Source organism: Colobus angolensis, unplaced genomic scaffold (genome assembly GCF_000951035.1).
Source record: "Colobus angolensis palliatus isolate OR3802 unplaced genomic scaffold, Cang.pa_1.0 Scaffold47, whole genome shotgun sequence".
NCBI classification, from domain to species: domain Eukaryota; kingdom Metazoa; phylum Chordata; class Mammalia; order Primates; family Cercopithecidae; genus Colobus; species Colobus angolensis.
Genome location: NW_012118154.1, coordinates 3,928,501 through 3,953,867, shown reverse-complemented (window position 1 = coordinate 3,953,867; position 25,367 = coordinate 3,928,501). Strand labels below are relative to the sequence as shown.

The 25,367-nt window shown below is 58.1% G+C and overlaps 4 protein-coding genes across 6 annotated transcripts in view; 1 reads left to right on the top strand and 3 right to left on the bottom strand.

The window, feature by feature from the left end:
- Positions 1-388: 388 nt before the first annotated feature.
- LOC105523631 (cytochrome b5 domain-containing protein 1) lies at positions 389-4,921 on the bottom strand. The gene is made up of 4 exons (XM_011958567.1): positions 4,374-4,921; positions 4,177-4,253; positions 3,832-4,050; positions 389-3,277 (listed from the first exon to the last, which is right to left on the bottom strand). The coding sequence occupies exons 1-4, from the start codon at positions 4,531-4,533 to the stop codon at positions 3,047-3,049; spliced, it is 687 nt and encodes a 228-aa protein (XP_011813957.1). The 5' UTR covers positions 4,534-4,921; the 3' UTR covers positions 389-3,046.
- Positions 4,778-5,981, top strand: NAA38 (N(alpha)-acetyltransferase 38, NatC auxiliary subunit). The gene is made up of 3 exons (XM_011958568.1): positions 4,778-5,282; positions 5,468-5,651; positions 5,823-5,981. Exons 1-3 carry the CDS (start codon positions 5,202-5,204, stop codon positions 5,933-5,935), a joined length of 378 nt encoding a protein of 125 aa, XP_011813958.1. The 5' UTR covers positions 4,778-5,201; the 3' UTR covers positions 5,936-5,981.
- A 586-nt stretch (positions 5,982-6,567) lies between these two features.
- On the bottom strand, positions 6,568-7,960 carry TMEM88 (transmembrane protein 88). Of its 2 annotated transcripts, none has more exons than XM_011958563.1 (2): positions 7,383-7,960; positions 6,568-7,222 (listed from the first exon to the last, which is right to left on the bottom strand). In XM_011958563.1, the coding sequence occupies exons 1-2, from the start codon at positions 7,590-7,592 to the stop codon at positions 6,953-6,955; spliced, it is 480 nt and encodes a 159-aa protein (XP_011813953.1). In that variant the 5' UTR covers positions 7,593-7,960; the 3' UTR covers positions 6,568-6,952. The 2 variants fall into 2 exon arrangements, with proteins under 2 accessions (XP_011813953.1, XP_011813952.1); XM_011958562.1 differs by having other exon boundaries at positions 6,568-6,896; positions 7,383-7,595.
- Positions 7,871-25,367, bottom strand: part of KDM6B (lysine (K)-specific demethylase 6B) — a 27,421-nt gene continuing 9,924 nt past the window's right edge. Inside the window, exons 2-24 of one of the 2 annotated variants that reach the window (XM_011958566.1) lie at positions 22,648-22,766; positions 17,653-17,772; positions 17,204-17,346; positions 16,969-17,110; positions 16,690-16,788; positions 16,363-16,582; positions 16,168-16,260; positions 15,924-16,085; positions 15,658-15,840; positions 15,219-15,569; positions 12,946-15,125; positions 12,731-12,857; positions 12,501-12,606; positions 11,463-11,668; positions 11,297-11,361; positions 11,141-11,212; positions 10,890-11,038; positions 10,626-10,740; positions 10,355-10,542; positions 10,056-10,197; positions 9,564-9,690; positions 9,302-9,472; positions 7,871-9,184 (exon numbers count right to left, since the gene is read on the bottom strand). In XM_011958566.1, the coding sequence (XP_011813956.1) occupies positions 9,161-9,184; positions 9,302-9,472; positions 9,564-9,690; positions 10,056-10,197; positions 10,355-10,542; positions 10,626-10,740; positions 10,890-11,038; positions 11,141-11,212; positions 11,297-11,361; positions 11,463-11,668; positions 12,501-12,606; positions 12,731-12,857; positions 12,946-15,125; positions 15,219-15,569; positions 15,658-15,840; positions 15,924-16,085; positions 16,168-16,260; positions 16,363-16,582; positions 16,690-16,788; positions 16,969-17,105 (4,917 nt within the window). In that variant the 5' untranslated portion in view covers positions 17,106-17,110; positions 17,204-17,346; positions 17,653-17,772; positions 22,648-22,766 and the 3' untranslated portion in view covers positions 7,871-9,160. Of the gene's footprint in view, positions 9,473-9,563; positions 9,691-10,055; positions 10,198-10,354; positions 10,543-10,625; positions 10,741-10,889; positions 11,039-11,140; positions 11,213-11,296; positions 11,362-11,462; positions 11,669-12,500; positions 12,607-12,730; positions 12,858-12,945; positions 15,126-15,218; positions 15,570-15,657; positions 15,841-15,923; positions 16,086-16,167; positions 16,261-16,362; positions 16,583-16,689; positions 16,789-16,968; positions 17,111-17,203; positions 17,347-17,652; positions 17,773-22,647; positions 22,767-25,367 lie in introns of both variants that reach the window. The other variant, XM_011958565.1, reaches the window with a different exon arrangement.

Genomic DNA, 25,367 nt, shown 5'->3' with positions numbered 1-25,367 from the left:
CCCGGGTTCAAGCGATTCTCCTGCCTCAGCCTTGCAAGTAGCTGGGATTACAGGTGCGCGCCGCCACGCCCGGCTAAGTTTTTGGATTTTTAGTAGAAACAGGCTTTTGCCAGGTTGGCCAGGCTGGTCTTGAACTCCTGACCTCAAGTGATCCTCACACCTTGGCCTCCCAAAGTTCTGGGATTACAGGCGTGAGCCACTGCACCTGGCCAGCGACACTTTGTGGAATAACTTTTGGTTTTGGGGTATAGGGGAAGCAGGGAAAGGGAATCCTGTGGATAGAGACTGTAGCACAGGAACCAGACATCCTATTCCTCTGTCCTTCCTTGCCTACTAAGACACAACATCCCCCCCACTAGTTATAGACAGATGAGTTCACTTAACATTTGAGTTCATTCAAAATTTATTGAGCAGCAACTGTGTGCTCAGCAATGAGAATATAGCAGTGAGCAGGATGTGAACAAGATCTCTGCCCTCATGAGCTTACAATCTAGCAGTACAGCCAGCCTATTACAACCATAATTTTACAATTGTAATAAAAACTCTGAAAAATGCATGGTGCTAACCGATTTAGCAGAAATCTTGACCCACCAAGAAATCAGAAAAGAACTAAGGAAGGAACATTTAGGATCAGCTAGGCAGAAAGTGAAAGGAAGCGTGTTGCAGGCAGAGAGGACAGTGTGTGAGGGCTCCGCGGCAAGACATGTAACGAACTGAAAGCCAGTGTCTTGGCCGTAGAGAACAAAGAGGGGTGTTGCAAGATGAGCCTGATTTATACAAGGTCTTTGAATTTAGGACTTTATTCCAAAAGCAGGTGGAAGCCACTGAAGAAACTAAGGAAAGTTCAATGTTTAGGTTTGTTTTTCATTGCTGACTCTTACTGCAGCATGGAAGGCAGAAGTGGAAATGGGAGAACAGGTTAGGAAGTTTCCATAGCAGTTTAGACAAGAGGTGATGGTAACTTGGAGAAAAGAAGATAGGTTCCAGAGATATTTAGGAGACAGATTACACTTGATGAGTGACTGGATGTGTGAGGAAAGGGATGTGTTTCTGGCAAGAGGCATTGAACTTGGAGTCTCTGGAAGAGGGACAGATTTTGGCAGAATGAAGACATCCCGTAGGCACAGGACAGGCCCTGAGGCTTGCACTAGAGGAACAGCATAGCCTCCATTCTCACATAGTTCAGGGTTTAATTGAGCAAACAAGGTACATGTAATTGCAGAGTTGATTAAAGATCAAAATGACTGATTTAGATAATTCACAGACTCCCACATTCCATGGGATTAGATTTAAATCCTCCACCTCACAGTAAATTCAGATACTGCTGAAGCCAATAGCAATGTTTCCTGTTCATGCCTCCCATAGCCCCTCAGAACACCTATACAGCCCAACGGTATCTCACAGGCGTCACCTTCTCCTGTGCTGGGCCCTGATGCCCCCTGCCGGAAGACACGCTAAACTCTTCCTGATTTGTGTTTTGCTTGCTGCTGCCAGGAAGTTCACCTGTCTGTCATTCTCAAATCTCCCCTCCTTAAGTTAAAGGAGACCAAATCTAGCCACTGCCCCCTATAGTGGTTCTCTTTTGGTCACCAGGAGAGTTTTCTGACTTACTTAACATCTCTCTTTACATTACCCCTGTCAAGTTCTCTCTTTTGGAGTCACCATCTTGCAACCCTGTCTTCCTCATCTTCTCCAAGTGGCAAACTGCCTCCTTTTTCTCCCTCACCAAAGTGTCACTAATTTGCTGGCCTTTTCCCCACTCTAGTTTTCCCTCAAGTTAGTAAATACCCACCTCTTTGCCCCAAAAAGGTCAGGAAAGAAATTTGGGGTATGGGATTAACAAGGAAGTAGCCCCAATAGCTATTGCTTAGCTGACACTTAGCCTTCCTTGCCTCCTCTTCGCCACAGGAGAACTCTGCAAACTCCCTTCCAGAGACAATAACTGCTAACTGTACAATAGGACCACAGTTTCCTATTGTGCAAGGAGCCTAGGAAAAAGCCACATCCCAAATACTTGCTCTGAGAACAGTGGTTACAAATGTTAACATGAGATTAGACATTGACATGGTCCCTTTATATTGAGAGAACATGGACTTTGGAGTTGGGTAGACTTGAATTTGCATTCTGGCTCTAGTGGTACTACCTAGTGTGCCTTTGAGCTATTAAACTTTTCAAAGTTTCAAAGGACTTATCTGTAAAATAGTAGTAGTAATCCACCTTATAGGGTAGTTGTCTTGAAGAGGCTATTTGGGAGGCTGAGGCAAGAGAATCACTTGAGGCCAGGAGTTTGAAACCAGCCTGGGCAACACAGTGAGACCCTGTGTCTACAAAAAATTTAAAAATTAGGCATTGTGGCGTGCACCTAAAGTCCCAACTACTCAAGGCAGAGGTGGGAGGATCACTTGTGCCCAAGAGCTCCAGGCTGCAGTGAGCCATGATTTTGCCACTGCACTCCAGACTGGGTGACAGAGCAAGACCCCTTCTCTTTGTGCGGGGAGCGGGGGGAGAGGGTATATGAAGTACCCAGCATAATATCTAGCCTGAATTGCCTATAATGACTCACTTCCTTTCTTTCCCTTGGGTTTCAGCTGCCAAATACTATTCTACAAGTAAGATAAGCCAGCTTTGTATGGTCAATGATAAACATTTCCTATTCCTGTCTTTGTAAATCCCATCTTCCTGCAGACATCTCATTTCCATCATTGCCAAAAAAGTCCTTCCATCCCTCACCCCTGTAGAACTACTCTCTCTTAACTATCAAACAGTTCTGCCTGAACTCTTGACTATCCTCTTCTACATCTCCCTAAACCAAGATACTTGATCTTCTTGTATCATTCCTAAAGATTAATTCACTAATTTTCTCAGAGCAAATTGTAATGAAGGCAGGGAATAGGACCTTTACACTTCAGAAGGGCACAGGCTAGCTCCTAGAGAGGAATGGAGATCTAGGCCCAGGCACCCCTCGGCCCCACCACTTTTCCTCAAGGCACAGAAAAAGCCAAACTCAAAATACGTCTTGAGTGTACATGAGTGTACGTCTCCTTTCCTACAACTCTGTGAGATCATCATTGAAGTACAGAAGTATTGCAGGTGTGTGAAGTGTACCGTCCATATTGAGATAGTCAAATTCTTCCTCCTCATCCCGGATCCCATTCTCTTCCAGGGTAAAATCCATGTTCAGGTTCTTCCCTTCATATTTCCACGTGTAGCTGGCAGCGTGTGCATTATAGGGGAGATAGCGGTGTAGGATTTCCCATATGGACTCCAGAACCCCCACCTGGAGAACACAGAAGCACCCCACGCCCAGAATTCTGGATGGAGTAGACACATACACACACTGGGATCAAAGTGCCTCCCTTGGCAGATAGCAGCTTCAGGTAATCTGCGGCCCCAGAAAAAAAGCTGAAACTCCAGCATGCAATGAACAGGCCCAAAAGACCTACAGCTCTTAATGGCAGCCACTTCTAACTACCAGATGGCCATAAAGGGTCAACTGTCCCCTCACTATATCCGTGCAATAGAGTAGATTAAAAAGAAAGTTCAATTGCTGACAAAACGGCGTGTAAGAGTTTCGAAGGACCACCATCACTAAGATGCATAAACTGCTGTTCCCGGGCTTAGAAAGGAGTCTCTTGTCCCCCTGTGACCCAGACACTCCTAGGATTACCAACCCTGGGGACCTAGGTGCTGTGCTTTCCTCAGTTGCCTCAATGTAAAGGGTAGAAAATACACTCCCACCGGTTATGGAAAAAATGTTGCCCTGAAGATCGGCCTGGAGATTTGCTGGGATTCCCCATTCCCTCTAACCTGCTCCTTGTCACCAGTTCTCACCTCCAGTGTGTGCTCCTGCGACGTGAGTGTGTTAATGATGCGGATGCTCCGGGTCTTGGCAGACAGCCGCCCCACCTCATAATACGACCCCTGCCACCAGGGCTTCCCAAAATCGTTGGCCCAGTCCGAACAGGGCAGCTGAGGCGGAACGTGCACAAAGCGACCCCGCGGGGTGCAGTACCTCAGGCAGCCGGTCAGCGGATCTATGTGCTTGCGGATCTTTAAAGGAGGGTTTGGGGCGAGGGGATCAGAGCAGTCATTATGCTCTGGCTAGCCTCCGCTTTTCTTTCCCATCTCCGCTCTCCATTGCCTCTACCCACAACCCCAGATTTCAGCATAACTCACGTCTTTGGTCTTTGGATCAAACCAGTGGCTGATGTCCTGGCCTGCAACTTCCACGATAGGTTTCAGCAGCAGGTTCCCTTGAAAAGAGCAGCCACGGTCAATGCTAGCCCTTCAAGAACCAGGCAGGCGCGCGCACATACACACACACACACACACACACACGACACTCCGGCCCCGGCCCAACGTGTGACCCTTACCCTTGTATTCCTGTGCCAATGACGTTAGGTCGTACACGCGTCCCAGGTAAGATACCCAGAGGTCTTCGGGCCTGTTATGTTGGGCCACCTCCGCCGGCGTGAAATAGCGACGCTGAAAATACTCCAAATCTGGCCCAGCCACCAGGCCCCGGCGCGGCATGGCTCTTGCTCTGTCGGTCACTGGCTCTCTTGGTTACTCCTTTGCTCCTCAGCATGCACTCACTACTACTACGACCTCCGTCGCGTCCGGGAGCCGAGGGGAGAGCGTTTATCTGCTGACATGGAAACCATTGTCCTTTCCCGGCCACCGTCCACTGAGCTAACCATCAGGGGGTGGAGCTTGGGCCGCACGTGTTCACGGGAAACGTAGTATGAGTCCCACACGGGGCATATAAGGATCGAGTAATTGAGTTGCGCCGCTTTCAGGAGTTGGGGGTGGGCAGAAAACGAATACGCTCCGTTTTAAGTTAGTGGCCTGGGCTACATGGGATATTTAGGACAGACTGTCTCTCTGAGACAGAAAAACAAGGGAGGAGGCAGTATGAGAGTGTATTCTCGCTAAATTCCAGAGTTTCTAAAGGATGTGTAAGAAAGTAGAGGTAAAGGTCTCGCGATATCGTAAGACATCCGGCGTGGTACGCCTCAGTGAGCCACAGCGCTAGAAGTAGGAGAAGATCGCGAGATCTCTGCCGTTGCCGAGGAGACTAGGAGGGGGAGGCGAGGTGATCTCGCGAAAGGAAACAGATCGGGAGCGCTCGCGAGATCTCGGACCACCCAACCTGAAAGGTGCTTAGGAAGTTGAAAGGCCCAGAGGAGGCCTCCGGGCAAATGGCCGGAGCTGGACCCACCATGCTGCTACGAGAAGAGAATGGCTGTTGCAGTCGGCGTCAGAGCAGCTCCAGCGCCGGGGTTAGCATGGGCTCTGGTTCTGGGATTGAGGGGCAAATCGAGCAGCAAGATGGAGGGGGTGGGGAACTGCAGCTCCCGGCAGCCTCTGGGCGTTGTGTGAGCGCCCCGCGGGCTGCCGGGAGCTGTGGTTCCGCGGGCGGGCAGCCGGGACTGCGCGATCTGAGCGCTTGTTCCACCCCGCGCAGGATTCGGACGGAGAGCGCGAGGACTCGGCGGCTGCGCGCGCCCGGCAGCAGCTGGAGGCGCTGCTCAACAAAACTATGCGCATTCGCATGACAGATGGACGGACACTGGTCGGCTGCTTCCTCTGCACTGACCGTGACTGCAATGTCATCCTGGGCTCAGCGCAGGAGTTCCTCAAGCCGTCGGGTCAGTGCCTGGGGAATGCACACCCGCCTGGGAATGTGGCGGAATCTTACGCAAGGCATTTCCCCTTCAGGGCCTGGCTGCAGCCCTTGTTTTCTGGGGCTCGTTTTCGTGGCTCAGAGGGGCGGGACTGATGCCGGCCTGCTTCCCTGATCCTCTGATCCTTCTTTCCAGATTCCTTCTCTGCCGGGGAGCCCCGTGTGCTGGGCCTGGCCATGGTACCCGGACACCACATCGTTTCCATTGAGGTGCAGAGGGAGAGTCTGACCGGGCCTCCATATCTCTGACCACGGTGGCGCATACCTTTCAGACTTCATTAAACTTACGACCGAATGGACCTGTGTCAGTGTGTAGCTGGGATGCCAGTACAGAGATACCACACCCCACCCCTAGAGGAAAGGACTCATCTTAAGTCGGGAGCACCCTCAACCCTCCTCTACCAAACGGGATGTCCAGGGGTGCCAAAGGTTCTCTCAAGTTCAGGGGTAGGGATGGGGGACAGGGCTGAATGATGCACCAACAGGCCCCAGGGTGGGCCCCTGCATCTTCCCTCCCACGCTGCTGCTCCAGAATTGTGGCGGGAGGGGGTGTCATCCTGCTCCGGAAGGCCCATTGTTTCCCACCCCGGCCTGGCAACACCGAGTTCCTTTAAGCTGGGGTCAGAGAACGGGCTCAGGTCCCCAAGGGGAGCAGGGGCAGGAGGCCGAGGCTGGGCCCCCTCCACTCTATTGATAGGGAGGCGCCTGGGGTCAGGGACAGATCTCCGAGTTCTGGCCAGGAAGAACGGACAAAAGCGATAAGGCCAGGGGGCTGAAGGATGCTCCTCTCTGCTCATTTGTGGCCCTGGCACATGTTTCCTGTTCCTCGGCACAGGGCAGGGGTGATAGTACTTGTGCCACTCCTGTGTTTGTAGAGCACGTTCAGTTTGTTAAATCTTTATTGATGCGTGGACACTCCTTCCCCTCCAGCCCCGCCCCCCAGCCCCGGAAATACTGGAGGAGCTGCACCATAAAAGGAGGGCACGAGATTGTTGTCCCATTCACCACGGGGCTGAGGGGGAGGTGTGCAGGTTCCAGCCCAGATGTTCAGGATTGAGATGTGGGTAGTGAAAGGAAAGTGGGTTTTCCGGGATGTGGGGGCTTTCCTCAGCATTGGGTCCACTGACGCCGCTGCTCCCAAGGGGATGCTAGGACTCCGCTCAGGCAGGGGTGGGGGCAGGGCAGGTCGGAAGATGCCGGGCTTCAAGTCCTTGGGCCGAGTAAGAAGAAGGGCAGCCGTCAGGGTTGTTCTTGACTCGAGGGTCATTATACCCAGACCTTTCCTGATGTAGGAACGGCCTGGGACCCTGGTGAGGCCCGGGTTTGCCGCGGCTGCGGGGCGCGCCGACGCCGATAAAGGGCTCGGCTGTAGGGCACGAGGCAATCGGCTAGGCGGAGGCGCAGGCAGAGGCGGCGGTAGCTGGCCAGAGCAAGCACGAGCAGCGGCACGAGGAGCAGGAATCCGGTGACCAGAAGGGCCGTGAAACCGGGGTCCCGCAGGTGCGCGGTGCAAGGGGGTGCCTGGGAGCGCAGGAACTGTGGGAGAAGAGGCGTCAGGCCCAAGCCGACCGGGCCATACTGTGCACGGGGTGGAAACAGGCCAGGCGGGTTGAAGTTGTGGCCCATAGACCCCACCGCCAGCATCACCACACACCAACACCCACACTCACACGCACACCCCGGGGCGCACGCTCACCTGAGAGTGGCAGAGGAAGCCGAAGCCCAGCATGGTGACAGCGGGTAGCAAGATGGTCCCCAGCACCAGCGCCAGCAGGAGAAGATTGAAGGCAGCCACCAGCAGATTCTGGGCTGTTACAAGCACAGCGCAGGCCCAACAGTCCAGAGGGTCCCGGGGCTCTGGGCCGCCACCGGGAACCGCTCGCTGTGCCCCGGGGACATCCGCCATGGCCCGCCTGGATTCCGCCCGCCTGGGCCGCTGCCCTTATAGCCCTCTTTCCTGCCCCTCCCCCGGCCCAGCCTCTCCCCACCCCCCTTATCCTGGAATGCGGCTCTAGGATTAGGCACCCCCCATCCCGAGGAGCGGACCAGAGCCCTGGACATTCCACAGGCGCCTCCGGGGAGGGGCTCGCTCTCGCCAGGGTCTGCGCGGTCCTCCCCATCAATCACGGTCTTGCAGCCCTCCCGGTACTCTCCCTGCTATCACCAGCCGTTAGTGAAACAGGATTTTTTTTTCTCCTTTTATTTTTAATATTAATATTCTCACACAAAAATCACCGAAAATAGGGGTAGGATTGGGAAGAGCCCTCTGCCCCTGGGGCAGAGAGACAGTGCAGTGCGAGGGTGCGGGACTGTAAACCCCCCACCCCTCCGCAGCCCCAGCGTGGAGAAAAAACCAACCAACAAAACGAAAATAAAGCCCCAGAGAAACTCACCCCGGGGTGTCCCTGCCCCAGTGAGGCCCTGGCCCTGGGTTGTTTCACACTTAAAAAGAAAAGGGGGTGGGGGTGAAGGTCTGTGTTTTTAAAGTTGGCCGGGGCTGGGAAGGACGGGGTTCCTTTTCCTCATAGTTCTTTCTTTAAAACCTTTAAATTTTTTTATTTTATTTATTTATTTTTTTTTACAAAATACCATTTCAGTTCCCACTTCTTCCCCTACAGTACAGGAGTTGCTCACCCTCAGGTGGGGTTGGGGTCGGGTCGGGAGTCGGGGGACTGGTCCGAGAAAGTGCAGGACGTAGGGGAGGGGAGCGGGTTTGAGCACCATGAGAACCCGGCTGGAGCCGCGGGCGGACGGGCGGAGACGGTCGGGCCGGGCCCGGACACACACTGGGGCGCGGGGAGAGCCCGGCGACGGGCGGTCCCTGGAGGGGCGGGCAGAATGGCTTGGGGATGTGGGAGGTCGGGTTTTCCCAAAAATGAATAAATAGAGGTGAGTGGGACTGTTATAAATTAAAAACCAAAAACAAAAAAAGAACAAAAAACACAAATCATAACCAAGTGAATAAAGAGACATGTACAGGGATCACAGCTAGCATTGGAAGTAAAAAAGGAGGTTCCGGGGGAGGGGTAAAGCCCATAGAAAGAATCTCATTAAAAACCTCGGCTGCCGTAACGTCTATGTACATACACGAGCCGCGTGCATCTGCGCCGGGCGGGCGGGCGGCTGGCAGGGTGAGGGAACCCGTATGTGACCCCCGCCGCCGCCGGAGCCTGGTCCTTGTGTCTGTTGCTAAAAAGGCCAAAGTCGGTGAGGGGAGGCGCTGGTGGGCGAGGGGCTGCCAGCCCCCTCCCCCGTCTCCCATTTTTTTTCCTTTTTTCCTCATATTTGCTAAAAAAAAAAAAAAAAAAATGTTTTTCTTAATAAATTAAGTGAGGGGAGCTGCCAATGGGGTGGAAGGGCTGGGCCCGACCCCCTTCCCGGCCACAGGCGGGACCTAGGTCCAGCCCAGGCATGTGCTGGTGGCCCCGCAGCGCCCTGCGCGGGCAGGCAGGCGGGCGGGCGGGGCGTCCGGCCTCATCGCGACGTGCTGGCTGGGGCCTGGGGGGAGAAAGCCAGCGGAGGCTCAGGGAAAGGCGCGGCCGGGCTCCCGAAGCCCGTCCCTGCAGCCTGCCCCAGTGCCCTCCTCCGCTGCCCGCGCGCCCGCCGGGCCCTCACCAGCGTGAAGGCGTCGTAGGCCTGAGCCAGCTCCTCCGTGCGGTACTGCTCCAGCACCACCACGCCCTGCAGGCCTGCGCTGCGGCGCCGGGCACAGCCCTCGCAGTGTACCAGGTACGTGTTGCGGCTGCCATTCTCACTTGTCACGAACAGGATGTTAAACACCTCCACCTGGGGCAGGGAGGCGAGGGTAGTCAGGGGGAGGGAGGGCCACTGTGGACACTCAGGGGGAGGAGGGGAGCAGGAGAGCCGGCCCACTCACATCGCACTCGTTGCAATAGTAGGCTGGCTCGTCCTTGACCCGGCCCTGGTAAGCGATTTTCTTCCCTGCCCGCACCAGGCTCTCGCGTTGTACCTGGCAGTGCTTCATGGACTGCAGCAGACAGAACCTGGGGAGCAGTGGGGTTGTGTTGAGACCACCAGCAGGGAGGAAGCCTGGTGCAGGGCTGGAGCAGGGGGAGAGGGGTGGACAGCCCCAGGGCCCTCCCCTGGAGACCCCCCCCCGCTTCATGTCTGGGTCATATCCTCTGTCCTGGGCGTCTGTTATAGGCGAAATTTCCTGTGGTTTTTGTCTATTTGGACCACTAGGAAAGGTCATGACAGCAGGGACCTAGTTAGCCTCCCCAGCACAGTAACACTCGGGGCACAGGCAGACAAGGATGGAGAGAGGTAAGAATGGGGTGGAGTCCGACAGGAAGAACAAGAACAGGGACCAGTCAGTGGAGGTGGGCTCCCACCCAAATAGGGTCCTCACTTGATCATCTTGAACAAATCGGGGTCGCTGATTTTGACCGTGCGAGCCACGTTCCATGACACGTGAATCATGGGCACGATGGATTTGACATTCTTCACCTCATTCCACTCGTATCGTTCCAGGGCCAGCTGGTACTGATAGGCTGCGGGCCAGAGGCGATCACAATAGGACTCTCAAACAGCCCCCAGACACCTAGGCCCAAGACCCTTCCCTCACTGCTGGCGGCTCTCCAAGCCCCAGCCTCCCAGGCCTTGCGGCTGAGGCCCCACACCATACCAACACCTGCCCCACCCTCTCACCGGTGAGGGGCCCCACGTTCCAGGCAATGTTGTTGCACCAGCCGGTGGCCTGCACCCAGTGCACAGTCCCCGCATTAATCCACACGAGGTCTCCGGGGCGCTGCACGAAGCGGTACACAGGGATATTGGATGCATAGAGATCATCCAGGATTGGCCACCAGGAACCCGTCAAGTAATCCACGCCGTGCCTGCGGGGTGGCCACAGGTCAGGTGGGAACTGGGGACCGAGGGCGGGGACGCGGCAGGCTGACTTGCGCAGGACGGCACGCACCGATCACAGAAGGCGCTGATGGTCTCCCAGTAGTGCTCGTGCACCGCGAACCACTCGCAGTCGCCTGGACCAATGTTGATGTTGACGGAGCAGAAGTTGTTATTCTCCTGGTGGCCTGCAGGGGTCGACAGAGAACAGCATGGCTGGCCAGGTCGGAGCTGCGATCCCCGACAGCCCCGCCCTCTGCCCTCATTGGCTGACAGCTGAGCGCCCAGCCCCTCCTCTCGCGCTTCCCGCAGCGACGCGCACAGGCGTGGAGCGCACCTGGCGTTCGGCTGCCGGGCACCTTCATGTACAGCTGCACCGTGTTCATGCCCAGAATGGTGTGGCCTACGTGGCTCAGCATGTTGCCCGTGGATGTTACCCGCATGAAGGCGGGCAGCTTCAGCAGCTCCTGCAGCTGGGGCTTCCACCTGCGGCGTGAAAGTGCGACAAGAGAGAAGCTACACCCCGCCCCTGCCATGAGGTCCCGGCAGCACTCCTGGCCCAACTTCCCTGGCCTCAGCCCCACTGACCGCTTGGCATCAGACAGGTCGATGTTGGTGCCAAACTTGATGATGTGATGGTTCTTCGGGTCTGGTGTGCTGCTGCTGGGGCGAAGAAGCACAGGTTGGTGGAGAGCAGGAGGAGGGGAAGGAAGCAGAAAGGGAAGGGGCACACCTGTACGGTACCTAGGAGGGGTTCCTGTGGTGCTGTCCGGCTCCTCTGACTCCTCATCCTCACTCTCCTTCTCCTCCTGCTCAGCCAGAGGGTAGGCAGACCTGGGTCAGACACCTTTCGAGAGCCCTCCCACCCAGCCCCGTCCCAGGACCTGCCTCTGCCACGTTGTCGTCTCACCTGCAGAGACTCCTGGAAGGATGAGGCCTGGTACTGTGCGTACTTGGCAATGGTGGTGTGGGAACGGGAGCTCTCACAGGGCCAGATCTGCCGAGTGCCTGTCAGATCCCAGTTCTCATCTGAGGGCTGCTGCACCTGGGTGCGAACTTCCACGGTGTGCTCGCCACTCGCTTCCACCAGGGTCTTGGTGGAGAAGAGGCCCAAGTCTGGAAGGGAAGGCCAAGCAGGATGTTGGGGCAGAGGCAGAGGATAAGGACCAAGGACCCCACCGACCCTTTCCCTTTCTACTCCTCTGGGCTCTGACAGGGTGGTCAGTCATAGGCTTAGTAGAGCTCAGTCCAGGAGAAATAGGCAGGAACTGTAGCCCCACAGGAAGCTGGGCGTCCTGGCCTCTATCTGCATCCTCACCAGCCCTCTTTCTCCTGCAGCTGCTCAAGGACTCAGCCCCTCAACCAGTGTTCCCAGGTGTGCGAGTGGCCGTGTGCACCGCACCTGACACATAGTAGGTGCTCAATGGCAGCTTTTTTTTTCCCCCATTTGGAGTCTTTCTAGTCAAAACAGCAGCTTCTTTGAGCTACCATTGGATCCAATTAAAGATTCAGTCAAGTGAAAGCCTGAAAATGTGCTTCAAATAACTCAGCGTGGGGAAGGGAGGACATACAGGTATAAAGGAGACAAGATAGACCTTTGTATTTCCATACAGCTTCCTCTAATTTTGTATGTGTTTGAAATTTTGCACAACAAAAGACAGAGAGAGCCCCAAAATCACAGGTCTTCAGGGTTTTTCTAAAATCTGTATTCTTCTCATGCTTAATCACAAAAAATTCAGAAATGACTCATCAGGCCCTGACTATGGCCCCGTCCCCCTTGCCAAATGCTGGAGACAGATGGGAGAAGAGTCCAGTGCCAGCTGACCCATCACTTAGTGGACTCCTCATAGCCACTGTCCTGAGTCTTCAAGTGTGGGATTTCTCAGAGAGTCCTACATGCCCCAAACCCCTGCAGTCCTCCCTGACACTTTCTGCCCCCCATACTCACTGAGCCGCAGGGAGCCCGCCAGGCCCCGGATCACTGTGATGGGATTTCGAGGGTCTGTACAGAACTGCAGCAGGACAGGTGAGAAGGCATCCCGTTTGCTCTCCAGCTGAGACATGACCAGGAGAGCTGGGGTCAGAGCCCTGGCCCAGGCTCAGAGCACCCCAGCAGTCCCCAATACTGTCTTAGAACCCTCTGGCAGGGGTGGTTCTGAGGCCAAGTGGCACACATACATAGATGCTGGGTGTAGGGGGGTTGAGTTTTTCCCGGGGCAGCTTCTCCTCAGTGTTGATCTTCGGTTTCACAGACTGGGCAGGGGAAAGGTAGGACTCTCGAAACTTCCCTTTCACCTTGGCATTCCTGTGGGAGGACAGTAGAATGAAGACACAAACATCAGGGTGATGGGGGAAGAGAGCCTGTCCCTGGGCCACACGTGCAGCCAACTCACTTGCTGGCGCGCACAACATCAGCAGCACAGTGGCTGATGGTGAGGTCTGCCATGCGCAGCCGCCGCTCTTCAACCTCAGAGGCAATAAAGGTCTCCTTGTCACCACTCTCTACCTTGATGAGCCGGATCTTCAGCTCCTTGGGGGGCCCCTCACTAAGTGAGCGCAGCTTCAGCATGTCAGCCCGGCTGACGCCCGGTGGCCCTGGAGCTTCCTCCCGAGCCTTCTTTCCAGGGACGGAGGCCGATGGGGGTGTTGGCTGGGCAGAAGGTGCAGGAGCTGGTGGAGGGGCTGGAGCTGTGGGTGGCTTGACCTTGGAGGCCCCACCAAGATCGGGCCGGGACTTCTCGCGCCCCTGGATCTCCTCACTCTGCAGGTCCAGGTTCCCCAGCACCCGGCGGCTCTTTTCTTTGGGGGCCTTGGTCTTGGCCTTTGCCCTGCCCTCACGGGGCCGCCGACCCACACTGTCTTTACAGGCCCGCCTGTGCCGTCGGTGCTCCTTCTGGTGCTCCTTCTGTCGCCGCTTACAGCTGCCTGTCACCGCCACTGCCACCACCCCGCCACCCTCCTCCTTGGCCTGTGCGGGGGGCAGCAGTCGTTCAGTCCCACTGTCCACTGGCTCTGCGGTGTCCGCTGGGTCGGCTGGGTCAGGGGCACTCCGGCCCACCCGCTCCACAAGGGTCTCGCAAGCCCGGCTGATCTCTTCTAGCACCTCAGACTCAGAGCGAGCAGGGGGCAGAGGCAGGGGTGGGGGCGGCTGGGTGGGGGTCGTGGGGCCCGGGACTGGCTCTTCGCCCGCCCTGCGCTCCCGGGCCCAGGGCCCGCCTGAGGTAGAGAACTGAGATGACGAGGAAGCAGAGGGCTGTGGGGAGCCCTGGGCGCTAGGGGCCACTGAGGTGGGCGGCGGGGCGGTAGCACCTGATGGGGGGCCAGGGGAATACTGAGTGGTGGGCAAGGGCCCAGGTCGGGTGGAAACAGCTGCTCCAGTCCCCCGATAACAGTACTTTTGTCCCTCCAGCACGGAGGCCAAGGATTTGAGCAGGCTGGCCGGGTTGGCGGGTGGTGGTGGTGGTGGCTGTGGCTGAGGGGGTGGAGGGAACTTGGCTAGAGGCGGTGGTGGTGGTAGGGCTGGTGGTGGCTTCTTCTCCTCTTCCTGGGTGGCCGTGGTGGTGGTGGTGGTGATGGTGACGGCGGCAGCAGGAGCAGTAGTGGTGGGGGCTGTGTCGGTGGGGAAAGGAGGCTGCAGAGATGCAAAGGGCTCCTTCAGCGGGGGTGGGGGGGCCACGCCTGCTTCGTGTTGTTGCTGTTCCTCTTCCTTGCGAATGGATTCATCCAGCATCTTCATGATGTTGGCCAGCCCATCAGGTAGGATCTTGAATTCGGCTGGCTCCTCAAACTGGTCCTCCAGCGGAGTAGGGGGAAAATCAAAGAGTCGCGGGCCTCGGGCAGGCAGTTCCCCAACCCCGGGCGGCACAGGTTGGGGGGCTTTACTCAGGGGGCCTGGGGGTGGCCCCGGCCCCACCTCGGGGGTCTTTGGGAAGGAGACCCTGGGCCGGGGGCTCTCCGGGCGCCTGAAGCTTCCTGAGGTATTTTGGTGGCAGGAGGAAGGAGGGGCTGGAGGCAGGGCAAGAGTCAGGGGTACAAGAGGTGGGTCCTGGGGGTTCTGTGCTGGGCTGGGAGGTCGGGGAAGGGAGTCTATACTTCTGGCCAGATAGGGTGGTGGGGGAAAGGACACAGGCCCAGCAGGGCTGCTGCTGTGGCTGCCATTGTTGCTGTTGCTACTGCTGGTGGTTGGGGCTGGGGGAGTGGGAGGGGTGTGAGAATCCTGAGTGCCCACAGAAAAGCGGGAGGCTGGAGGCCCCAAGAAGCCCTCGCGATGGGGGAGGGGTGGTGGGGCAGGGCGGGGGGGTCCCTCAGTCCCAAAGAAGAGCTCCTCTAAGATCTCTCCATCCTCTCGGGCTGCCCGGCAGGCCGGACCCTTCAACCAGGCAGGGGGTGGTGGGGGGCGTAAGAGGCGGGGACAAGGAGGTGGAGGGGGTGAGGAAGGTCCAGGTGGCAGGGATAGGTGGGGAGTGGCAGCGGGAGCCCCCAAGAACGGTTTCCGACTGCTGTGCACCGAGGGCCCCAGGCGGCCCTGGTGAGAGACCTCCAGCGAGGGAGTTTGGTAATGGTCAGCGCCGGGCTGCAAGTGTAGAAGCAGGTGGTCAGAGCATTGCTCGGGCCACCTCAAGACAAGCTCCACCCATGCCCCCCTTCACCCGCAGTTGTCACTCACAATGCCTGGGTTTGGCTCCACGCCCCGGAGACCGGTGTTGCTGCTGCTGCTGCTACTGCTGCTGGTGGTGGTGGTGCCGGGGAGGCCAGGGGGCCGGGAAGGGGCGTAAGGCACGCAGGCGGTGGTTGCTGCTGGTGAAACGCTGGAGTCCATCCGCGACCTCTGAACTCTGCTCTCTCTAAGGTCACTTCCGGGGGGACGGGTGGCAGGCAGGCAGCCATGGCTCTCTGCTCCTGGGGGGCGGGGGCCCGGGCCTGGGGGAGCAGCCGGGACCAGCCGGTGGCCAGGGGGGTGCGTGGTGTACGCTGGAGCTGGGTATGGATATGGGTGAGGCAGCGAGTGCCGCTGCTCCTATAGGAGATAAATGGGGATGTAGGGTGAGGAATAGAGAGCATGGGACTTGCAGGTGAGAGGTGAAAGGCAACAGGCAGGGGCTCACCTGACGCTCTGGGGGTGCTGAACCCTTGCGCTCTGGGCCCCAGGCATCTCCATGCAGGGTACTCCACAGCCCTGGCTTGGTTAGCTGAAATGGGGGACTGGTGGCCAGACCAGGCAGGGGTGGTGGTGGCGGTGGTGGTGGTAATGGTGGTGGAGGCAGTGGCAGTCCTGGGGGAAGGCCAGTCTAGGAGAGAAGAGAGTGTGAGAATCCCGTTCCTTGCCCAAGTCCTGCCTACTTACTGCCTGCTGGCCCCCCTATACCCACACCTGTTCAGAGTTGCAGCCTCTCCTTCGCTTGCCTCCAGGGCTGAGGCCCTCCTCCCCTGAGGGGCCTGAGAGTGCTGCAGGAGGCACAGGCTGCACCACTGGAGGTTCGGCAGCTCGCTTCACCGGGGGACCTCCCCGCTTGGCTCCATAGTTCCGCTTGTGCTGAGAACAAAAAGAAGAGAAAATGGCACGGGTGCAGGCACAGCCTGGCCTTTCTCCCTAACCCATCCAGTGCCAGCCTCACCTCAAGGTGTAGCAAGTTCCACACTTGCTCCAGTGGGGGCAGAACCTTGGCTCGGTGCTGGCAGGAGCCAGTATGAAAGTTCCAGAGCTGGGCCTGGGGGTGGGGGGACACAGGGCAGGGACACATGTCAGGCGGGGCACTGAACCAGAAGGCACAATTGTACAATCCTGTCCCCCATGCCCTGCCTCTTCCTACCTGCTGCAGTCGACCAATGCGGGGTCCCAGCTCAGCGAAGCTTCCTCCGTATCGAAGGGCGCTGTGGTAGCAGCGTGTGGCCTCCTCACTGTCGTGCTCTGACTCGTACAGTTGCCCAAGCTGTTCCCAAAGCCCTGGCTGGGCTGGCTCCCGGAGCAGTGCCTGCACACAGCCATGCAGGGATTCCAGCTTCCCATGGAGGGGCCTTGGAGTGGGCGCCCTACAGAGCAGAAGGGGTGGGGGTGTGGGTTGGGTTTGGGCTTGAGGGGACTCTTTCAAGGCTCCAGCCTTACCTCCCACTCCCAGAACCTTCAACTATCCACTCACCCTGGAGCATAATATGGTTTGTTGGGGTGCCCAGAACTACTGCCATGTGAAGGGGGTAGGGGAGCAGGAAGCGGGGGCTGCCCAATGCTAGCTGAGCATCTGGAGAGAGAAGGAGTCTGTTACATACAGCAAGGAGGAGCAATCTTGTCCTACCTAGGCAGGAGGGGGCTGATGCACAGAAACCCACAGAATGACAGGAACCCAGGGAGAATGGCACAGATTGAGGGGTACAGAAATGGAAAGAGGTGTGCCTGGAAACAGAGGGCCCCAGGTTCTCACCTGCCTCCAGGCAGCCATGCGCTACGAGGAGGGGGATGAGGCGGGCAGGAGCTCCAGGCCCCAGCACAGCTCAGGCCCCCAAGGGCAAAGGCTTCCCGTGCAGCGCGGGCCCCTGGAGGGTCCACTGCCCGATGCATCCAGCCTGAGTTAGGGATAAGAAATTATGCTCTTACTGGAGGCAAAACCAGAGCTGCCAGTGTACATCCAGCCAGCTCAGCCCCAGATTTTCCCTTACCAGGTCAGCAGTGGCCCCAGGAGCCCTGGAGATTGGGCACGGCCCCCTGCCCCAGCTCTCTGGGACGATGGTCCGGCTCCAGCCGCTTTGATAAGAGTGCCCGCTACCCCCAGATGGCTTCCTGGGTCCTTTCACAGCCAATTCTACAGAGAGGAGGAAAAGGAGTGAGACGAGCTGGCCAGCACATAGCCAAGGTTCCCAACCCAGGGGCTGGGATAGGCGGACTGTGGCATCCACCAATCTGTCATTTGTGCAAAGGGCCCGGCCTTAGCTTTCCCCAAAGGGAGGCCCACCCAGCCCAACCAGTCCCTAGAGGCCCAGGAGTGTGGCTGGGAGCCAGGATGTGTGTGGCAGGGAACCAAAAGGCCGGTCAGAGGGACGGGGTAGCTGCGCTGCTAGGCTTCCAGTCCGGAGCCACCCGGCCGACCCGCAACGCAGCGGCCGCTTACCCGGCCTCCGTGGGAGCGTCCTCACACCGCGTCGGCAAGCTCCAGAGATCTGGCCAATCACACGACTTCCTTTCTCCCCAGAAAGCCAATCATCACCCGTGTCTCCGCCTCAGTAACAGCCTGGCCGGAACCAATGGGAGCGAGGTGAGCCCGGCAGCGGTGGCCGGGGGAGGAGGGGCGCCGGAGCCGGTCAGACGGGCTCAGCCCGGGGTGACCCCGATGTGACCCCGTGGCTCCCACCTTGGGTCCCCATCTAGGATCTGACACTCCGGCCGTCAGGGCCAGAAGGCAGCGAGGACAAGACGCTTGCGGATGAGGCGGATGAGGCCGGTGAGTCGCACGCTCCGGCTGGCAAGGGGGCTGGCGCTACCCGCAAGCCTCACGCACCCAGAGCCGCCGGTGGCCACGGCCAGGCCGCTCGAGTAGCCCCGCGCCCGGCCACCGCAAGACCGACTGACGGCAGACGGATGCAGAACGCAAAAAAGACGTCCCTCCCCTTCCTCACTTCACCTCGCCCAGTGACAGACCTCCCTACCCCGAGCGCCCCTAATAACTGCTTAAGGCTGGCCAGCCACAGCGACTTACACGGCACCCAAACCCGTCCACGCCGCTATCAGGGCGCTCCACCCCCAAAGCCTGACCCCGACCCAAACCTTGGTCAAGCCCTCAGTCTCATACCCAGTTGCTCCAGGTCCTCTACTTCCCCCGGCTTTCTGGGTCTTCAATACCGACCGACCCCCAAAATCAGACCCCCTTTTAGTCCCCCAACTTCCGAGAAGTCGCGCACCGCGGTCCCGAGTGGCCCCTCTCTCGTGGCTCGCGTATCCTCTCTGCCCTTCCCCGCCGGGGCCACGCGGTTCCCCACGGCCCACGTGGCCCCCGCCCCCCAAGGGAGGGGGGGATTTCGGGGGTTGCCCGTGACGTGGCTACTTGCGCAGCGGAAGCGGTGTGTGTAAAATGTACGGGGGGGGGTCCTGAGGGAGGGATGAGGGCGGGGCCCGACAGGCAGTGACATCACCCTTGTCCCACTCTCACCGCCCACTCCCTTAAAGAACCCAGAACCCGTTTCACTTCCTCCTTCACGCCCCCCCCCACCCCTTCGCTTTGGTGCCGGCTGGACCCCCGACTGGCACAGCGCTCCCCTCTCCTGGGCACCTTCCCTTTAGCCCCAGCTCTTCCTTCTTGCCCCTCTAAGCCCAGGAGCTGCGACCCCGCGCCTCCTCCGCGCCTACCCGGCGTCCCCGCAGGTAGGGAGCCGGCTCGGCTCCCGGGATCGGTCCATTGAGAGTCTAGAGTACAAAGAGCAGTGAGAGGCGAGTGTCGAGTACAAAGCGGCGGGGGCGGGGCCAGCGCTCCAGCTGGAGCGAGCGCCGGGCAGGAAGCCGGGGGAGAGTGCGCGACGAAGGGTTGGGGGTGGCTGGAAAGTTCGCCTTCGTTGAGAGAAGTCTGCGCTGTGGGGAAATTTCCACCCAGCCCACAAGGGCAGACGGGTTTCTGGTGAAAAGAGCCTTCCTTCCCGAAGGGGTAAGGTCATTTGTTTGTATGGAAGCTCTTGGACCCTACAGGTCCCTGCGTGCCACTCTCCCGCGGAGCCCTTGTGGGCGCTTGGGCCCCGCGGACCCTCTCCGCGGTTCACGTGGTAGTACTGTCAGAACTCTCTCCTCACTAGAGGCAGCATCCTTTCCATCAGTAACCAAGCCAGGTACAGCGCTGAACTGTGGTCAAGTATGGCACTCGCAGACTGCCCCCACCCGAGTACCGAGGCAGGGGCGCGGAGGAGACCCAAGGACCAGACGTGGTGGGGGAGTCGGGGAATCAGACAACAGAGGAGCAGATGCCTGCTTGGGAAGTGGTCCCAAGAGCGCCGCCAGTTACCAGGAAAGGCAGCTTCCCCTACGGCAATGATGACACTTCCCCTCTGCCACTTCCCCTTTCCCACGGGGAACTGACTCAGCTTTCCCTAAGTCAGTGAGTGCTGTCCCTCCAGCCCCCTGCTCTTCCACCTTTATCCACAAAGCCCCATGCCGGCACCCAAGAATACAAAGCCCTCACTTGAAAACAAAACTTCCTGTACACTAAACACACACTCATTCTGGCCAGCCACCTCGGATCCTTGTCCGCACCCGGGACACAGGCGCTGGACTCCTCACTTGCCCCCCCCGTACAAAGCCCTCCCTCGGGCTCTGATTCAGGTTTGGGGTGGGGGAACGTGAGTCACCCAGAAAACCTTCCCCTCTTCCCACTGACTCAGCCCCCGCCTCCCTGAACACACACAGACACACAGTCAGAGGCAGACACAACTCCTCAGCCCACACACCAGCTCACCACCGGTCCCGCGGAATTTCCCCTCTCGTCTTCCCCCACGATAGCCCCTCCCCGTGCCGGGCAGCCCCGACACGGCGCTTGCACCTGTTCCCCAGCCGCCGCCGGCTCGCGCTCCACTCTCACCTCCACTCTCGCTCTGGGTCAAGAATAACCCTCCCTGACTCCCGGTGTCCATACTAACCAAGGGGAGGGGACCACGGACAGGCACAAAGACTGACACCCACAGACTCCTCGGAGACAGGCGAGAGGTAGACGCACGCGGCCAGAGCCAGGCTGGGAGGTTGATATACTTCTGAGGCAGACATTCCAGTCTCTCCCGACCCGACCCACAACCTTGGGAGCCAGCGGCTCTGAAAGGGTTAATTCCGCTCCCGCCGAGGCCACACCCCCTCCATCCGGGCACTCCCGGCAAAGCCCAGCTCCGCCCCCTCCATCCGGGCCCTGGACTCGGGACTTTAACCGACCCCCTACACCCCCGCCCCCGCTGGAGCCCCAAGAGAGAAATACTCCATCAATCACACCCACTTAACTCTCTCTGGGCTTGAGCCGAGGAGCCCCTCCGCGCAGCGCCGCAGCCGCGCGGGACGCGTGGAAGAGGCCTGAAGTGCGCACGCAAACTCACGTGACGGCCAGAGACAAGAGCCCACAGATAGTGTTTTACCGAGCCGACAATCAGCGGGCATGCTGCGCGCGCGCCGAGGTGGGGCGGTCCGGGACATTGGTCGCAACCCGCTCCCTGCCCATTCTCATCACGCCTGGTGGAAGCGAGGGGTTACAGGCTCGCCTCTTACCTGGGGGAGGGGGAGGCGGAGGGGAGGGCCGCCGGCTGAGGCTCCGCTGTGACTCAGCCACCCGGGCAGGCCGCCCGCCCGGGATTCCCTTCCCCAGCCTTCCCCTGGCTGCCGGCCCCTCCCCGCCCCCCACCGAGGAGTGACGGTGCCGGCCCCGGCCCGCTATGTGTCACTGCAGGCCTTGTGTCTGCCTCTGACTGGGCGCTGTGTTCACCAGTCTGTCTGACACGGTCGGCTGTGCGTGGGTCCCGGTGTCTGTCTCCATGTGCACCTGCATATCTGCTCATCTTGTCTCCCTCTGTGCCTGTGTCTGACGCGTTCCTGTCATTATCCCTGTCTACATGACTCCGCGGGGCTGTCTCTGTCTGTGTGTCTGCCTAGCTCCTGTCTCGGTCTTTTGTCTGGGTCTGCCTCTGCATCACTAGCGTGATCACGTGTGTCTCCGCACATGCCCTTCTGTGTTTGCCTTCATGTTACTGAACAGAGTCGGGGCGACACTGGCGCAGGCCCACCCTGCTGACTCCTTGCTACACTCCTCTGGATTCTGACGTCTCGCTGGATCAGTGATCACTCTGTCTGAGTCAAGAATTTGGAGGTCTGTCTGCCTTCAGTCAAGTTCTGTCCCATCCCTCGACATCCCTGCTTATCCTCACAGCTCCCTGTGGCTCCCACTGTGGTAGTGGTAATTGCTAGCATTTCATGCATATTTGTTACATACCAGGCACTGTATTATTTTACAAGCATTTATTTTACTCTTCCCCAAAACCTGACATAGAGGGTACTCTGATTACCCCCATTTTACAGATGAGGAAATTGAGGCCCAGAGAGGCTAGGTGATTTGGCCAAAGTCATTCTGCAAGTGAAGAATGAAAGAGCTAGGCTTCTTTCCAGAACCACATTCTTACCATGCTTATATACTGCCTCTGTCCTACTCTCCCTCAGTTTTATCCTCACAGGCCCTCTCCTGGGGCCAACCTTCCTCTCAGCTCTACCCATGTTACCATCCCCAATGTCTCACGTCCTCTAGAGGAGAAGGCAGGAGGCTGTGCAGCCAATCTCAGAAGTCACAGGTTCTTGGTAATGAAGCTCATTCAGTTAACATTATTCAACACAAATCCACCATGCACCCCAATGTGCAAAACATCATGCAAAATAGTGAGAGACACATAGAAGAAGACAGTCCCACTCAAGAAATCCCATATGTAATGAGGAAGAACACCACACAGAGAACGTAAGCCCCTGGCTTAGGGATTATCTTCCCTTTTCTCCTACAAAGGAATGAGAAATAAAGCAGGGCCTCAGGCAGAGAACTGACAGAATGAGAGAGGGAAGCAGAAGAGTAAGACTTAGGTATGGGGGCAAATGCTGTAGTGCATTGGGGAGAGAACGGGACTGAAAGAGATCTGGAAGGAAAGGTGAAATGCCAAGACTGCTGTGGCTGGCAGTGATCTCCAGTATCTCCCCAAATAAATTCTGAACACTCTCCAAAAGCCAGGGTATTCAACAACTCCTATAAGGACAAAGCCCTTTCCCTACCAAGAAAAAATTCCTCCAGGGTAGCTCATATCCACTTTTCAGCTTGCAAACTCTATCTTCATTCAACAAGCAACTGAGTTGTAGCACTAGGGAGATAGTGGGGGAAAGATTTTTTGGTAGTAGTGGAGAGGCTAGTGAAGTACAGGGCTGAACCATTTATAGGAGATAGAAGGGAGGTCCATAAACCAGGAGGGCTAAACCACTCAAGCACCACATGGTGGGGTGCTTAGAACTGGACAGGACCATTCTGAAGGGTGGGCATGACCCAGATCATATGAAGTATCTCCAACCATGCGGTGCAGTTAGACTGCTGGGGAGAGACGGCCACTCAGACAGGACTTACCAGATGGAGTTTGCTGTGCCCTGTCTCATTGGAACCAGCACCCCAGCAGTGGGGTACAACAGACCACAGTGGGTGGGGTGGGCAGTGCTACGGGGCTGGCATGTTGCCTTGGGGGGAACCTAAAAGAAAAAAGTCAGTTAGAGGTGGGGGTCTCCCAGGCTGGAGAATTTCCCTGGGCTCCCTGCCCCCCTCATTAAGGAGAAACCTGGCTCTGGTGGTCAGATACAATGGGAGAATCTGTTTCCATGGCAACCAGAAAAAGCCATCCCCAAAGTGGTCATCCAACCTTCCCCTTTGGGAAGCAGGCTGGATCAGTTGGGAAGGGGCCATGATATGGCATCTGAGTAAGTCTACAGTAGACCCCCAACCCATGATCCCTCTTCTGACAGGACCCTCCTGCTGAGACTCCCTAGCCCCAGAGTGGCCCCAGCTGCCCTGATATCTGCATCCAAGCCTGAGTCCCAGCACTAGGGCATGCAGACCCTCTTCCTTCAGCTCTGTGTCCTCTCCAACCTTATGAAGACACCAGACACTCCACCCTCTGGACTCTGCCCCCTCGTCTTCCCCCAGGCGGGTGCAGGCAGGTCTTGGCTAGCAGCATAGGTAGTAGCCAGACTAGATGAACGGGCCTAACAGGGAGGGGCCATCCTCCCCTGCAAGAACTCTGAGTCTGGGCCTGAGCCTGGAAGTAGCCTCTGCTGCAAGCCTCCCCTCCCTGCCAACCCCAAGGCAATATCCTGTTTCCCCATCACCTCCTTCCTCTTATGTGGCCTAAGAAGGTGATAGAGGCCCACTCCCTTCCCAACCCTCACAGACAAGAAGCTAGATCTTTTAGCATAGGTCCAAGGCCAAGAATCAGGTGTCCATCAGGGGTCAGAGCTAAGTCGGCCCTCCCCTCAGACTCGCTCCTCAGGGACCTATGTTTTCTGCTCTGCCCTTATGGACCCAAACACTTGGGGTCCCAATCTAATCTCTATATTCCTTAGCTTTCCAGCCCCCATCCTTCCCCTTGCCCCAGAGACTCAGGCCTCTAGCCCCCAGTCCCATGATGCAACGTTCCGCAAGCTTCTATGGCTGCTGATGACACTGCCCCCAGGGAGGTGCTATTTCTGACCCACCAAGGCCCCCTCACTGGGCCAGGGTAGTGGTCAGCTGTAGGTGGGAGAGGTCAGGCAGGCAAGGCCCTTCTGCTGGGGAAGGGAGCTTGAGGCTAGAACTCTCCAGGACAGGGAGGCTCACAACCTGGGAGCAGGGAGTGTATACATGTAATCTGTGGCATGTGTGTTCTGCGGTTGTGCTGGGGGAGGGACTCTCGAAGGGCTAGAGAGCAGAGTGGGCAGACTTTAGGACAGACCAAGAGGAGGAGTGAGGGGGCAGCTTAGGGGGTCAGAGGGGTGTGTGAGGGGTGTCTGGACAACAAAGTGGGGGAGGGGCTAACAGCCATTTAAAGGGCCAGCCCCAGAGCTTTAATCCCTCACCAGCCCTGGCCCCAAGCCGGAGGCTGTAATTCATCTGTCCAACAGCTGGGGTGTGTGTGTTTGTGTGTGTGTGTGTGTGTGTGTGTGTGTGAGGGGGGCATGTGGACGGGAAGGGGGAGCTGGGCTGGGGGAGGGGCTGGGGCTTTCTTGTGCACAGAGCCAAACAACAAAAGGAGAAGCTGAAGTGCCAGCTCCAAAGTGCCCAGGCCAGACCCCTGCCCTGCAGACCAGCCGGTGGCCCCTACCTGGTGGCCGACAGACTCCATAGTTTGGACTCAAGGATTCTTGGCCAAGGAGTCGGCAGAGCCAAAGGTGAGGCCCTGGGAAAAAGCCCAGGCTGTGTACCCCCCAGGCAGGCTGTCACCCCTCATTGCACCTTCCCAGCCGCAGCACTGTCCCAGACCTGGCAGGCCCAGCAACAGACAGCCTCAAATGCCCTGCTCACCAGCCAAGCCTCCCCAGACATGGCCTGCCGGCTCCCCCTCACGCCGGCGCACGGTGGCAGTGGCCACACCGAGGCTGTCCCTTTAAATCATTACCACCCCTGATTGTGTGGACGAACCAAGGGCCCTGCCCCCCAGGCAGGCGGCTTGCCACCTCCCCCCGACGAGTCCCCAGAAATGTGAGGGCCATTTAAAGGGACAACAGAGAAGCAGCCAGGTCTCTAACTGCCCCCCCACCCCCACCCTACACACACTCACAGCCCCTTTCCCCAGCGACACACAGCCCCTTGCCCCTCCAGGGGGCCCCCTAAATTCCGGTTCTCTCCCCACCCCTAGAGACTGCTAGATCCTAGGAGAAAGGGGGCCAGAGTTGGGGAGGCGGGGAACTGGGGGGGAGCAAGAAAAGGCAGGGACTCCCTCCTCCCCGAGAGCCCCAGGGGACAGGTCAGAAGGGAAGCAAGAGCCCAAAGCAGCAGCCAGACAGAGCCCCAAAAGGTACCCTGGGCAGACCTAGGACGCACAGGCTGTCGGGCGAGAAGGGAATCAGGCTGCACGAGACACCGGTGCGGCCAGCGGGCGACAAGCCCAAGTGGGGGCGATGGAACAAGGAAGGCCAGGGAAAAGAGGCAAGGCCGGGGGGAAACGGGGAGACGGAAAGGGGAAAAGGGGTCATCCGGGAAGGTGTGGAGGAAAATCAGAGAGGGGAGGGCGAGTCAGGCCGGGGTTACCTGCTGGGTGTCTGTCCCCCGGCGGTGCCCCCGGAGTCCGGGTAGGGAGGGGGGGAAGCAGCAGGGGGGGG

Bases quoted from the DNA above. Each gene is read 5' to 3' on its own strand.
- NAA38 (XM_011958568.1), top strand. From the start codon at position 5,202: ATGGCCGGAGCTGGACCCACCATGCTGCTACGAGAAGAGAATGGCTGT. The intron at 5,283-5,467 runs GTTAGCATGGGC...CACCCCGCGCAG, and splicing joins AGAGCAGCTCCAGCGCCGGG to GATTCGGACGGAGAGCGCGA. The intron at 5,652-5,822 runs GTCAGTGCCTGG...CCTTCTTTCCAG, and splicing joins GGAGTTCCTCAAGCCGTCGG to ATTCCTTCTCTGCCGGGGAG.
- LOC105523631 (XM_011958567.1), bottom strand. From the start codon at position 4,533: ATGCCGCGCCGGGGCCTGGTGGCTGGGCCAGATTTGGAGTATTTTCAG. The intron at 4,254-4,373 runs GTAAGGGTCACA...GCTCTTTTCAAG, and splicing joins ATTGGCACAGGAATACAAGG to GGAACCTGCTGCTGAAACCT. The intron at 3,278-3,831 runs GTGAGAACTGGT...TGTGTTCTCCAG, and splicing joins CGCAGGAGCACACACTGGAG to GTGGGGGTTCTGGAGTCCAT.
- TMEM88 (XM_011958562.1), bottom strand. From the start codon at position 7,592: ATGGCGGATGTCCCCGGGGCACAGCGAGCGGTTCCCGGTGGCGGCCCA. The intron at 6,897-7,382 runs GTGAGCGTGCGC...ACTCGGCCCAAG, and splicing joins GCTTCCTCTGCCACTCTCAG to GACTTGAAGCCCGGCATCTT.